The sequence below is a fragment of the Meleagris gallopavo genome, chromosome 2 (assembly GCF_905368555.1).
Source record: "Meleagris gallopavo chromosome 2, MGAL_WU_HG_1.1, whole genome shotgun sequence".
Lineage (NCBI taxonomy): Eukaryota > Metazoa > Chordata > Aves > Galliformes > Phasianidae > Meleagris > Meleagris gallopavo.
Genome location: NC_139405.1, coordinates 4,483,523 through 4,496,999, shown reverse-complemented (window position 1 = coordinate 4,496,999; position 13,477 = coordinate 4,483,523). Strand labels below are relative to the sequence as shown.

At 40.7% G+C, this 13,477-nt stretch overlaps 1 protein-coding gene across 1 annotated transcript in view; it reads right to left on the bottom strand.

Moving 5' to 3' along the window:
* Positions 1-13,477, bottom strand: part of XDH (xanthine dehydrogenase) — a 39,680-nt gene that overhangs the window by 13,784 nt on the left and 12,419 nt on the right. Inside the window, 14 exon segments of the mRNA XM_003203645.5 lie at positions 610-743; positions 1,082-1,206; positions 1,619-1,715; positions 2,777-2,896; positions 3,317-3,440; positions 4,889-5,058; positions 5,494-5,583; positions 5,735-5,909; positions 6,206-6,390; positions 9,505-9,614; positions 10,500-10,593; positions 11,366-11,517; positions 12,250-12,342; positions 12,924-13,065. Of these exon segments, the coding sequence (XP_003203693.2) occupies positions 610-743; positions 1,082-1,206; positions 1,619-1,715; positions 2,777-2,896; positions 3,317-3,440; positions 4,889-5,058; positions 5,494-5,583; positions 5,735-5,909; positions 6,206-6,390; positions 9,505-9,614; positions 10,500-10,593; positions 11,366-11,517; positions 12,250-12,342; positions 12,924-13,065 (1,811 nt within the window).

Here is a 13,477-nt window from a genome sequence, read left to right as displayed (position 1 = left end):
AGGCCATGTTTGCTGACAACTACAAAAAGTTGCACAGTTAAAGATGGCCCCATATCAAAACTCCAGAAGCACACTTACAATCTGTGTTTCAGAAATGGTTATGGTCCAGGCTCATTCCCTGGTCTTTTAGGAATTTGAAAAGCAGGAGGTTCTGTTCAGTGACCTCACCACAGGAAAAAATCCAAAAAGTAGTGTTCATATAAGAACTGAGAAATAGTGTTGTACAGTTGGCATAGCAGGGGTTTAAGCAAAAAAAGAGGCTCTCATATCTGTGCTATACAAAATAACACAGGCACAGATAATGTTGAGTTTTGAAGGGGTTTCTAAGTGAAAAAGATGAGCAGAGAGTTTGAGATTCAAGAGTTTCCAGAGAGTACTAAAAGAACAGAAGAAGGTTTTTCCTCTCCTTTCTGGCATAATCTCAGACTCTTTAAGCAGATTCCTTTTCCAGCTAAGAGCCCCTTATGCATCTCTGTTAGGAAATTCCAGACTTGCTATGAACTGCATAGTCTTCAGAGCACTCTAGCACGAATGTCGCCCAAGAAGAGACTGTCTGGACCAGGTGAATTCTAAAAGCAAAAAAACCCTAATCCCTACACTGAAACTTACTTGAAGGCTGCCACAGCCACTACAGTGGTCAGAATAGTATTTCTAGTCTCTTTTCCTCCAAATCCTCCACCCATTCTTTTCACTCGAACCACAATGCGATTTGATGGGACTCCCAGTGCTCTAGCAGTAAACTCCTAAAGAAAAACAGAACAGCAGAAGAGATGTATGGAACTGTCTCATCCACACCACCTCCCTTTTTAACGTGTCATTCAAAAGCCAGGCTTATGGTCCTGAAGGCACCCTCCTCTGTAATCCCTGGTTTAAGAGATGTGTTGCCAACTGAAATATCAGTCAGCTGGAATCAGATTCATTACACCAACTGGATGGGTGTGGACTTGAAAAATTAGCTGTAGGTGTGGGATTTATTATTATTAAGCATAAGGCAAGTTAGGACAAACTGCAAAACAAGCATTCATCTAGTCTAAAACTGATATGCAAAAGTCTTTTATATTTGAAGTCAGAGAGACCCTACCTGTGTCTTCATTAAGTTTTGGGTTGACACGAAGAGTTCCATCTCACCATCTTCCCCCTTGGGTACAGCCAAAGTACAGTGAGTTTCCAGATAGAAATGCTCCTGTCCACCAACGTACATCTCTCCTAGAAAATTAACAGAAGTGTCCCATAGATAGAGTGTCATAAGATGCTTACCACCATCTCTTATCTGCAAACCACCACCCTTTAAAATTGTTAAACACGAAACATGTGTTGTGCAGCACTGGACACCCTTAGCTCTAAAACTGACACTTCCATTTTGATGTAAAAAAAAAAAAAAACCATGAAAATCAACCAAACGAGCAAAAAACATTTCAAAAATAATCCTGCACTCCACACCATTGAGCCAGCATCCCTCAGGATGTAACCCTGCCTGTGGCAGGAGGGTCGGAACTTGATGGTCCTTGAGGTCCTCACCAACCCAAGTCATTCTATGATTCTGTATAGTTTGATGCCTCCCAGACTTTCTTGATAACAGAGATGAAGGCTATCCTTTTTTAGAAATGTTTATTCTCACCTTCCAAAATGTGATCAGATTCTTCAAATCCTTTCTTCACATCTCCCTTTTTAATCCTCTTTATAGGTTTAATGAAGGATTGTTTCTCAATAGCTTCCTGGGAAACAATGACACAATGAAACTTTCATGGAGACAGACTGAAAGCAAAGCTTCCTTTGACTGATGTAGAAACGTTTTAAGATAATGCACAAGTTGCTGAATGCTAACTGTTTAAGTTGTTTGTCTGTTGTCACACTACAGCACAGCAATTTCACAACAAACACCATAACTGGGCAACCGAAGATTGTTCCTTGTGACTTATTATATGTCATGGATCCAGAAGCTCAAGACCTCTAGCCAACAGAGCTATGACTTCTGACTTGTATTAACCATAGTCCACGGCCCAAAGAGCAGTACAGAAAGGAGACAGAAGGAGAAAACTATATTCCCACGTGGAGTGAGAACTCCTGCAGAAATAGTCCACTTCTGAGTACAAACACAGTCTTTCCTGTGGAAATTTTATGACTGCAATGCACTCTTGCCAAAAGTGCACATTTCCATCATGAAAATAAAATACAACAGTGATAGAACTGCAACAACAACAACAAAAAATGTTTTGGCCCCACTCTCTTCTTTCTAGGTTGAATAAGTGGATATTAGCTACGGGAAAAAAGAGTTCTAACACATGGTTTGAAAATGAACTACTTATGTAAACAGATCAAAACCTCTGCTCATAGATGACTGCATGTTTGTGCTGGACAACGCACAGATTCTTCGAGCCAAATCCAAATACAAAACACATGGCACAAAATATTGACCTTTATAAAAATTAATTAGCCTTAACTTCTCCCCAGTAGTTCTAATTTCTCCCTAATAAGAATGGCTTTGTCCAATTTTCTCTCATTTCTTGAGGTGAATGTTGTATTAGATATAATTAGCTTTTACTCTCACAGGCAAGCTTTGTTAATAAGTGTTCCAGTTTAAAAAAAAAAAGGCATGAAGTAATCATAAATCGTTGACATGTTTCTTCAGTTTTGAGAAGATCCTTTTAAGGACTGCTGCATCCCCATCACAAAGACAAATGCAACACATGGCTAAATAACCGTGTGTGAATGGCGAAGTTCACCAGATATCAGAGCTTTGAGAGCTAACTGAGGAAGCAGACCTGAGCTAACTTACCTGAATTGTGACAATAGGTTTGAGCTCCTCATATTTAATCTTCACAGCTTTAGCTGCTCTCCTGGAATGTTCCTGTGTGTCTGCAATGACTGCACCGATGATGTGACCCACACAAGTGACCTGCAGGACAGATTTGGACCCACCATCAGTTAGTGCATATATATATGCAGTAACTGCAAGACTTGTGTTAACTCTCTTCAACTCTTTTTTTTTTTTTTTCTTCCTCCTTTTCCCCCACTGTTTGGTCTACGTAAGCCACCTTTGAATAGGAATAAGGAATAGACGAGTACCTAGAGTAGGGTTTCTATGTCCAAGTAGTTGTCTGAATGGAATATAGCCATGATTACTCATAATTCCACAAGAGACACTGATCACAGATAAAGGAGAGGGGTTTGGAGCAGGCCTTACTGCATTTGGCACATAGATATTTATTGACTCCAGTGCAGCCAGGATTTGTCTCTGCATATGGCAGAGGACTACATGGGACAATATAAGTCTCCTAGGCAGCATGATTGAAAAAGGCTATTTTTAAGAACATACCACATCCTCAGCAAAGACAGTCTCATCATTAGCGATGCCAGTGATGTTACTGCCAGGAACATCCTTAGCAGAGACAAAACACACAAACCCAGGGACACTCTGGGCTTCAGATGCGTCTACAGAACTAAAGAAAGAAAGCAGGAGAAGTAGAGTTATTATTTCTCATTTTTCTTTCTGTGATTGATTATGAGACACTGATAAATCTTCAGACTTGATTCCATGAAGGCTATGCAAAAGAGAAGTTTGTCACAGGATATCACATTAGACTAAGGCAGAGAGGCAATTAAAATCATTCTCACTGAGTATTAATCACAAAAAAATTGAAGCTCTAAAAAATTGTGAAAGGTTGCTTTTGCAATATTATGTACATGGGCTACGTATTTGGTTGGCTTTACAAAGGGACTGTTGCCAATAGAAGAGTTGTGGCCTTGTTTCTGCTGAACAATTTAACATCATCTATAAATTACTATAAATTACTGCAATTTTTTTCAGCACTCTTGTTTAGATTCCTGAAACTCCATTGCAAGATGTGCTTGAAAGTTGTTGTTTATTAATCCCGGTGCTCTACAGACATTTAAAAAAACATTCACGTGTGAATGTGAACTCTTAGGCACCAGGAGCTGAAGACAAACTATTTTTCTTATAAAAATTCACTTTCCAACGCTTCTGCACCAATGCCTCAGAAAGAATCCCCTGATTAATTCTCTTAGCAATACAGAGGCAGATAATTTCTAACTTATAGTTGGTAGTCAAAGCCTGACTCAGGTGAAGAGAAATTTTCTAAGCCAGTATTTTGACCAATAGAATCGTAGGTTGAGGCTCTTCTGTTACTTCTGTCACTTAATGAAACATACTGCCACGTCCTCTACAGGATGACACAGACAGTTTGAAATGTCAGTGTGCAGTGCATGTGCAAGAGAACATGCACGGCAACTTCTAGAAAATATTGCACACTGTGGTAATAGGCATAGATAGGATGCTTTCTTTATGGCCTCACCTGCACCGGTAATAGTAATGATGCCTATATGCTTGTGGCACTCATCAACGACCACACTGCAACATCTGAGATTTAATCATGACAGGACATTTTTTGTCACAAGCTGGAAGTCAGCTACTACATCAGTGCACCAATGACCACTGTATGCTGCCCATCCCATGTCTGACCACTGTGGGAAACCACTGGGCAGGGAGCCTTAAGTGGGCAGGAAGTATTGCCTAAGGAACAAACAACAAATCACAAGGCTATAGAGGGTGGTGTGAGGCAATGTTATGCATTAATTCTGCATGCTTGAGTGAGATGGGGTAAGAATGCTGCCTAGGGACAAGGGCTTCGTGCTCCAAAACAGCCAAGTCAGTCAATTCCCTCAGATTTCCCCTCATACAGATTTACAAGGTAGCTTAACATTCAATCTTGCCTTCTTGTGAGACATCTCCAAGCACAATAGCATGCAACGAACTAAGTTCCCACTGGTGCAAGAAGCTTTCCCCTCATCCTCAACTTATCACGTCAATGTTTTCTAAGCCACAGGAGCTAGATGTTTGCAACGTGTGAAACTCAGAAGCAGCACTTACAGGATTTTAGCATGGGCTTTGGTGCTGGTCACCAGCGTGAGATACAGCTCGTTCTCATAGTGTGGAATGTCATCACAGTAAACAGCCTCCCCGCATGCTTGTTTGGCTGCTGAAACGTGCACCAAAGGCCGGCCCACCGTATCTTCCACCAACTGCCCCCTGGGAACTTCCTAGAGCAAAACATACTGCTGGCTTCACTGCTGCTAGTGCACGAGGCAGAAGCACTGATGGGAGAGTAAAAGGCAAGGTGAGACATCCTAGCAGGACGTGTAAAGAGACAGGGGCTCAGTCCTTAGGGAAAGGAAGATAAATAGAATGGAGTGGCTACACAAGGAACAGCAGAGAAGGAAGTGAAAGGGATTCAGCTCACATAAACTTCCAAGTTCTGCAGCTAGCTATTCTCAGTGCTAAAGAGGAAAGGAGCAGTGCTGGGCAGTGCAAAAAAGAACACTGTATCCTAAAGTAAGGAAGGGATGGAGACCCAATTAAAATCCTCAGCAACAGCATTATAGAAGTTCATGCACTGCTTATACTCAGGGAAGAAACAAGACAAGAAGCACTGCTTGAGCTAAAGAAAAGCCTAGATAACATGTACAGCTACTTACTTGGAAAAGCTGGGTGCTTGCAATGGGATCTTTGTGAAACAGCTCAGTAGCACTGACGTAGGTTGAGGGGATAGGCTCACATGGATTGCTCTGCCACAGAACATTAAAGACAATTATCATCCCAGTCAGTCCCTCTCTCATACTCTCCAGTAGCCAATCTGCTTGAATTTCAACTCTTTCCACATTAAGACAGCACATACAGCTCACTCTTCCCCAACCTGCCTTCCCTAGCAACACTCACAGGGCCATTCTGGTGCTTGCTCAGCTTCTGAAGGACGGTCAGATAGAATTTGAAGAAGAAGCTGAGTGTGAGTGTGCGTCGGAATTCCACCATCCCACCAGGTGCAGAAGGAGACAGGTCCATCTCACCTGCCAGCAAGCGGCAGGCATCCTGCAGCAGCTTCTCATTCCAGTCTCTGCAAGGGAACACAAGCAATAATCAGCCTTTCCTCAGCTCTAACTATCACCAGGACAGATTTCCAATAGACAAGCTCATTCAGCAAGAAAATGGCTCTCTGAGAGCCCAACACAGACCTTTGAGTGTAAGGGATACTAGAAAAAGGAAGGCATCACACAACATACAGACTGCTGCAGAAATGTAGCAGCACTTCTTCCCCTTTCTCCTTCTGGGTACCATCAGAGAGAATGATTCTGGCTATTTGAATTGCTGTTAGTGCTGTTCCCCTAGTCAGACTTGCAGAAAAATTCCTACCTGCCAGCGAGCTCTTGGCAAGTTTTTAGTGCCAGGATGGTCGTAGGAGCCATTCCACCATAGCTTAGTTTGACCTCCTGCACTCGGCTGGTGCCATGTTGGAACAGGACTCTCATCCCACAGGTCACAATAGCAATGTCATCCTCCCTACGGTAAGCCTGCTTGAAAGCTGAGACGTATTCACCCTAGGAGACAAAAGTATTTATTTATTCCCTGTCTTGGCATGTTTCAGAGCATGGAAATGGACAAGCTGTTAACCTACCCCTACATAGAAGAGCTATTTCAGGGAACTGTATCAGGTGGATTCATCTCGCAGTGCCATGTGTGATATATTTGTTCAGGCAGTGTTACATATCATATAGGTTGGAAAAGACCTTCAAGTCCAAAATTCACATGATCTTAAGATTAGGTCTAATGTATTACACTGGTGGTTATTATCCAAGATAAGGCTGTTTGTGAAATGAGTTTTGGCAGATCTGCATACAGTTTTCCTACACAGTGAGGAAAACAACCTTTTTTTTTTTTTCCATGAACAATCTTACTATTCTTCTGCAATCGCTTTTTCGCAGGCTGCCAAGTTGGAAACCTAATCAGTAAAACTCAGATCCCTTCACCCTTTCTCTTCTAGTTCTATTGGAAGTCCTTGGACCTTAAAGGAACTGAAATCAATAATCATAAATGGTTCACAGTTCTAGAACACTCCACACTAGTGAATGCAAGACTTACTGTCAGTCCAGTCCGTTACTTGAAATACAACTCTCAATAACTACTCTGAATCCTCTGTTGGATTCCACGGGAAAAAAAATGCACCAGCAGCTACAACTCACTAAACTCAGCAGCTCTCCTATGGCAGTAAACAAGAGATTAATATGCTACTGGTTTACACCAAGTGATAGTGCCACCCTGGAGTCACAGAAAAGTCAGTTTTTCCCATTGCCTGTGCTGCAGTGTATAACAAATTCCTCTTCCTGCAGACTAGGAGAGAAATCAGATCTGGTATCTTTGCATGGCCATTCTTGAGAGTTTGCTGCCAAGTTCTTCTTTGAATGCTTCAGCCAAGCTACCGCCCAGCATAACAGTCTGTTCCATTAGTTATCTCTAATCAGAAGTAGACTCCACTGTAAGGAAGTAATTCCACTACTGCTGGCAATGAGAGGAGTTTCACAAGGAGCTGGTTTTATGCACTGAGGTCCTGTTACTGGAAATATAACTGAAGTGTGTGTTTCATTTCCTAAATCCAGGTAATTGGTGGGCAGCCAGCAGATAATGGCAGAAGAGCATCAGTAGCATCCTCCTAATTAGCTTTCAAAGAGAAGAGAAAGCAGCCACTTCTCTTACAGCACACCAGGTAAAGTGTCCTGTGGGAGAAGACACTTATTCTTCATCATTAGGACTATAGGCAATGTAACCATTTGTACCAGCTGCCCACGAATGCCCTACCTCATGGTAAAACAAGAGAATGTCCCCTCTAAACATTCACAGTTAAAGTTTACAGATACTAGCAGTCTCACAGAAAAGCCAAGTAACTCATAAGGGCTCCGTACAGGCTTAGATTCTTCCTCCTGAACAAGAGGTAACACCACGTAGGAACACATATTTGCATTTGCAAAAACATTTCCGTGCCTGAAAGAACTGACAAAAACATGGACTATAGAGGTCAATAAAGGAAGAAGGTTGGACAATATCGATTTAAAGGATGAAGTAAGACTTGAGCTTTCTGTCTCTCCAGTGTCAAAAAAAATGCAATACTACAAAACCTTCATAGGTTCATAGAGAAGTAAATAGTCACTGTGCTGTTAAGCACTTTCTGTTTGAATATGACTTGGTTTGTTTATGACTCGGAATATTACTGTCATAAATATTAAATAAGTGTGAAAAATGGTGTAGAGAAAGATGTTTGTGAGGAGAAGGATATGAAAAACTAATGGTCACTAAATGAGAAATAACGCAAATGGTGCATATAACATTTGTGAACCTTATCTGGAACACGGGACGTTTTTATAGCTTAGAAATAAAGAAGGATTGTTTAAATAAAGGGTATGTCCCATTCCGGGAATGCCGTGTTATACATTAACTGATGCATCTGCTGTGAGGATATCACAGCTCCTGAAGACTTTGTCACATGCCAGCACCATGAGACATTCCTCAGAGAACTTTACTCTCTCTGGCTTCATGTTTGTGAGCAAAGACCAACCAAGACAGCATGAAATCCAGAGTTCAAATGTTGGTCTAAGTTTTTCAGATGAATGAACTGCACGTAACCTATGGATCACACCATTGCCCTGCTGGTAAACATTTCTTTCTTTTGTGAAGCTGCCACACAACTTCCATGCGAATGGAGAAATATGGCATTTTCCATCAACTCTATCAAAAGTGTTTCTCATTTTGAGAAAAAGCAATTCTTCTTGTAGTTATCACAAGATCACAGGACAGTTATTCAGAAATACATGGAAAAATGCCATAAATAAAATACTTATATTCTCTTAACACTTAGATACAAAAAAAATAATTTTTAAAAAAGAGAATAGTCAACAACTTTGTTAGTTCTATTTCTTAATGTGATGGCATTCCAGGTAAATTGATGCTTTCCAGTTACAAAATAAATGTGTTACCACACCGTTAATCCTTGAATTTTATAGCTTGTAGTCTCAAGCTCTAAAAAGGTAAATACCCTTACCCTAGCAGATTACAGTCTGACGTTATTTGCCCTGAAGAGAAAAAGGGATTTTACTTTATAGAAAGTGAATCTATTACTCAGTTAAAGAGGAGTGCCCTATTTGAAGCTGCCAGTCCCATTGCCAAACTGCCATGATAAGCAGTCCTTCTGGTTTCAGTCTTGCAAGGCAAGGATACCGAAACTCAACTTGCCTCTCATCCCCATATTCTTCCCCATTTCAGTTCTCAGAAATAGGACAGGAACCTCAGAATCATGAACTTTACATCAGGAATCACTAGCATCTTTGCTCTACTATTTCACAAATAGAATTTACACCTCTGGGAACAACACATTGGTACCTTTAACCATTACTGAATGTACTCGAAAACCCTAGACAATAAAGTGGAGTTTTTATTTCTTGTGCCAGAAAAGTTGGGCTTGCCACAGAGCTCAGTTTCTCTTGCTTGCTAGAAAGAGTATGTTGCTATATTTTCACCAAATACTTTATTTGCCTGCTGATCCAATTGGGACTACGTAAGCATTTGGAGACCAGTCTTCAAGGAAAAATGCCTAGCAGTGAAACTAGCATTTAGGTAATAATATTTTAACTCTGCAGATGCTGAAGGCTTTTCTACAAGCTTACCTCCTTGCTGTAAGGTATCTCAACAGAGAGGAGTACTTCCTCAGGTTTGACTGTAGTTTTTCTGTATCCTGTGAAAAACTTCTCATCCATCGTGACAGTCCTCTTGCCCTCTGTAGAGCAAGGAGAATTCAATGGTGAATGAGCGAGCATCTCAGATGAAGAATGGAAATAGTGTATATGATAGAACCTTTAGTCTACACAAACCATTCTTGATATGGTACCACTTTTCATTTTCCACTCATTTACATTGTTCCAACAAATCAGGATTTTCTCAGCTTTACTTTGATCTTCATGTATATCAAAACTGTCATAGATTACATATCTGTATATATCTGCATAAGAATGGATGAAAGATCTCTCAAAGTCCTCCTTCCTTCATCTAATTAAAACTCAGACTCTGGCTGAATTCATTTCTAGCATTTCAATGCAATTCCCTCTTTCCCCTTTCCACAGCCTGCATTCAAACATGTTACATAAGAAACCACAGAGAAGATAGACTACTTCTCAAAAATAACCTATTTGAAGAAAAAAATTCCCCCAAGAGCAAATGCAAATTGTGACATTTAGTTTTCTTCACAGGAGGAGGGAAAAAAAGCAGCAGAATTCAGCTTTTGTTTCAAAAATTCACAATAATCAAAGCATGAGTGACAAAAATAATTTTACACCTTTTTTTGATTTTGATTTTTTTTGTTTGTTTGTTTGTTTTTTCTTGAGAACAGACATCTCCAACCAGTTCTTCACAGTTTCTGTAAATGTGTGCACTGTGCCAGATTTATTCTGGCATAGAAGTTCAAAACCCTTTAGGAAACCAGTCTTAGCTTTATCCTGAAGACTTGAGCATCAAGAAGGGCAAAGCCCTCCAAAAAAATCAAGCAAACGATATTTTATGCATTGCTGACATGAACTTTCAAGTTTCGATCTGACAATATTCCATAGGAAAGGACTTACAACTATTCCATCTACCTCAGTGCCATGAAGAAATATAAGTAACTTACCCATTGATATCAGAGTCAGTTTGCTTCCACTTGCCATTAACACAGGATTTAAGTCAGAGATTGGGCTTGCTGTCATTATGTTCCCACCAAGAGCCTAAAGTAATAATAAATGAAATAGAAAAATAATAGAAATTCTCAACATCTAACAATAACAACTTGCAATCCTACATTATCCCATGCAGAGTGCACTAAGGATTGGCTGCACTTGAGCTTGTTTTGATAAGCTCTTTCTGCTTACTCAGGAACTCTAGGCTGTTAATGAATTAGGGATGTATAAAATCCACAAAAACAGCTGTTGCCCCATTGATATTGACATTCGTCTGACACAGTTTTAGCAGCAGTCTTTGGGTACTGCATCAAAACTACCCTATGCTCAAGCCACATATACCCAGCAATGTCAAGATTCAATTGGTGTAGATGCAATTATGGAAAGATCCATGGAGAAACTTTTCAGTAACATTCAGAAAACAAAGTGTTTTGACCGCAGCACAAATACGTGGCCCAATATATTGTAAAATTATATCTGGTTAAAATAAAAGCAGGTTGGCTTGCCAGAGCTGACAGCACAGTAGAAGAGTTCCATTGGAAAGGAACTTCAAAGATGGAGCCCAACAGCCTGACCTCTTCAAGGCTAACCAAAAGGTAAAGCACATTAATGAGAGCATGTTCCAAGTCCCTCTTGAACATTAGCAGCCTTGGGGCACCAAGTGCATCAGTAAAAAGCCTGTTCCAGCATTTCACCACTCACTCATACAATAAATTTCTCCTTGTGCAAGAAGCACAAGGCACACCAGTGCTGGATAAGGGAGGCCATCTCCACAGACTAAGCTCTCAGTTCCAGTCCCCAGTACTCCTGAGTCACTTACTGCAACATTCCTGATCTGTGGCCCTGCAAACCATCGCAGCTGTTCAAGGGCAGCCTGGAAAATCTCAGTTTTGTAAGAAGGAAGCTCTGCCACAGCTTTTCTCAGCACCTCTTCTACTGAGCTTAAAGTGCAGGCAGCGCCAAAGGTGACCCCTGCAGACAAATGAGAAGTGCTATTTTTCTTCTCTCAGAAGCCTAGATATAGGAGGAGAATTATAACAGCGTCTACATAGGTTAGATGCCACTGGATTTAATTAGGCAGCAAGGATTTGGGGAAGGCACTCAGTCACAGTGGAGTATTCTGTAATGCAGTGTGTGTAAACATCACATCCCCAGAACAAACCTCACAGCTCATGACAGTACTGCCTCTTACATGACAGTAACCTAGCATCCATTTGCCTCACTGTAGCGTGGCTGCATTCACTACATCATCTTCATTACTTCTAATTATTTGTAAGTTTTCCCTGCTTCCATCACAAAATAAATGCTAAGTTACATAGATTGTCAAATCCAATGTGTTTCTCACACTTGCTAATTTAAAAATCTTAATAAAGATGGCCTGCTGAAATTCATTATTGAGCCAAACAATAATTAAAACACCATATATACCGAGAAACACAGTCACCAAGGCTGGAGAAGACCTCCAAGATCATCTAGTCCAACAATTTGCCTACCAGCAATATTTCCCCACTAAACCATGTCTCTTAGTACGCCTACATCTATGCAAGAATTTTCCCTAGAAGGTATATTCATTCTTAAACTATTTATACATGTCTCTCACTCGGTCACCTGCATGGGAAATGCATGAATGGAAACAGGAAACAGTCTTTCTTTTGTACTGGAGCTCCCACTCACTTAGCAGGTATTGCCTCCCCTTTTCCTCACCTGTTTCAGTGTGCTGAACAGCATTCATTTCAGGGATCCATGCTGGTGCTAGTATCACTGGATACAACATGTTCTTTAACCTTATCTCAATACCTTAAGGAAAAGTAAGACTTCTTCAGTTGTGCAATGTGACAGAGAGCCTCAGTTAACTGTCTCCCAGTGAAAAGGCAGCAGGCCTATAAACAAGTCAGTTCATTGACCACCTAACATACAGATCACATACAGTCATAAAGACACCAAACTAAAATCCACTCCCCACTAACACCAGAATTTTCACAGGGCAGTTTTAGGCTAGTTAGCACGTGTGTGTCCTGGCTATTGCTGTACGTAATCCTCAGGGAAAGAAAAATTAATACAATGAATGAGACCAAGCTGAGGGATTATCTCCTGAATTTTTAGAATAATAGAATTACTCAGTATGTCTTAACTCTCTTTCACACCTCTCATGTTTGTAGAGTTATACATGCTGGGAGAAAACAGCAGAGTTTAATTCCTGGAAATTTTTCAAAATATAGATTTCACAACTGAATTACTTCCAGTAAAAAGATAAGTCATATCACGTCACTCCCACTTCTCAAAATCCCACAAAACAAGAACAAAAAAAAAAAAAAAAAAAGCTCAGAGGTCTAGACAATAATTTACTTTTTCTTTTGGCACACTAGTTTTCTTCTTACCCACTTCAGTGTTCCCTACAACAAGCTTGGCATTGGGATATTGGGATTTGAGTGCCACCAGCTCCTGGAGAGTTGTAGGCTGAATCCACATCACGCGTTCACCTTTGAAACACACCTGCTTCTGCTCCTTGTTTCTCTGTGTCTGTAGAAAGAAAATGCAGAAAGAGTTCGGGCCCTACACAAAGCCAAGAATCCCCTAGCAAAGTGACTGATGGGCACCCATGGCACCCACATCTGCTTGGCAGTTTGCTATTCTCCATCCATTCTTCTGCTGTCACTGACTGGAGTCTCCCACACTGACAAAAATTTTTCCTTCCTTTTGGAGTGCTGTTCCAAAAAAAAAAAAAAAAAAAAAAAAGGATGAAATATGGAGAGAACTAATCTCTGATGTAAGCCAGTCGGCTTCTACTCTTGCTATACCAACTGGAGGAAAGTTGGTGCATTCAGGAATTTATCTAGTTCAGACATACGTTCAGTTATTTCCTGTATTTCCTACCTCTCTTCCCACAGTATAAATGGGTCACAGGGTCCTTAGCTCAGACAGCTGTTTTTAC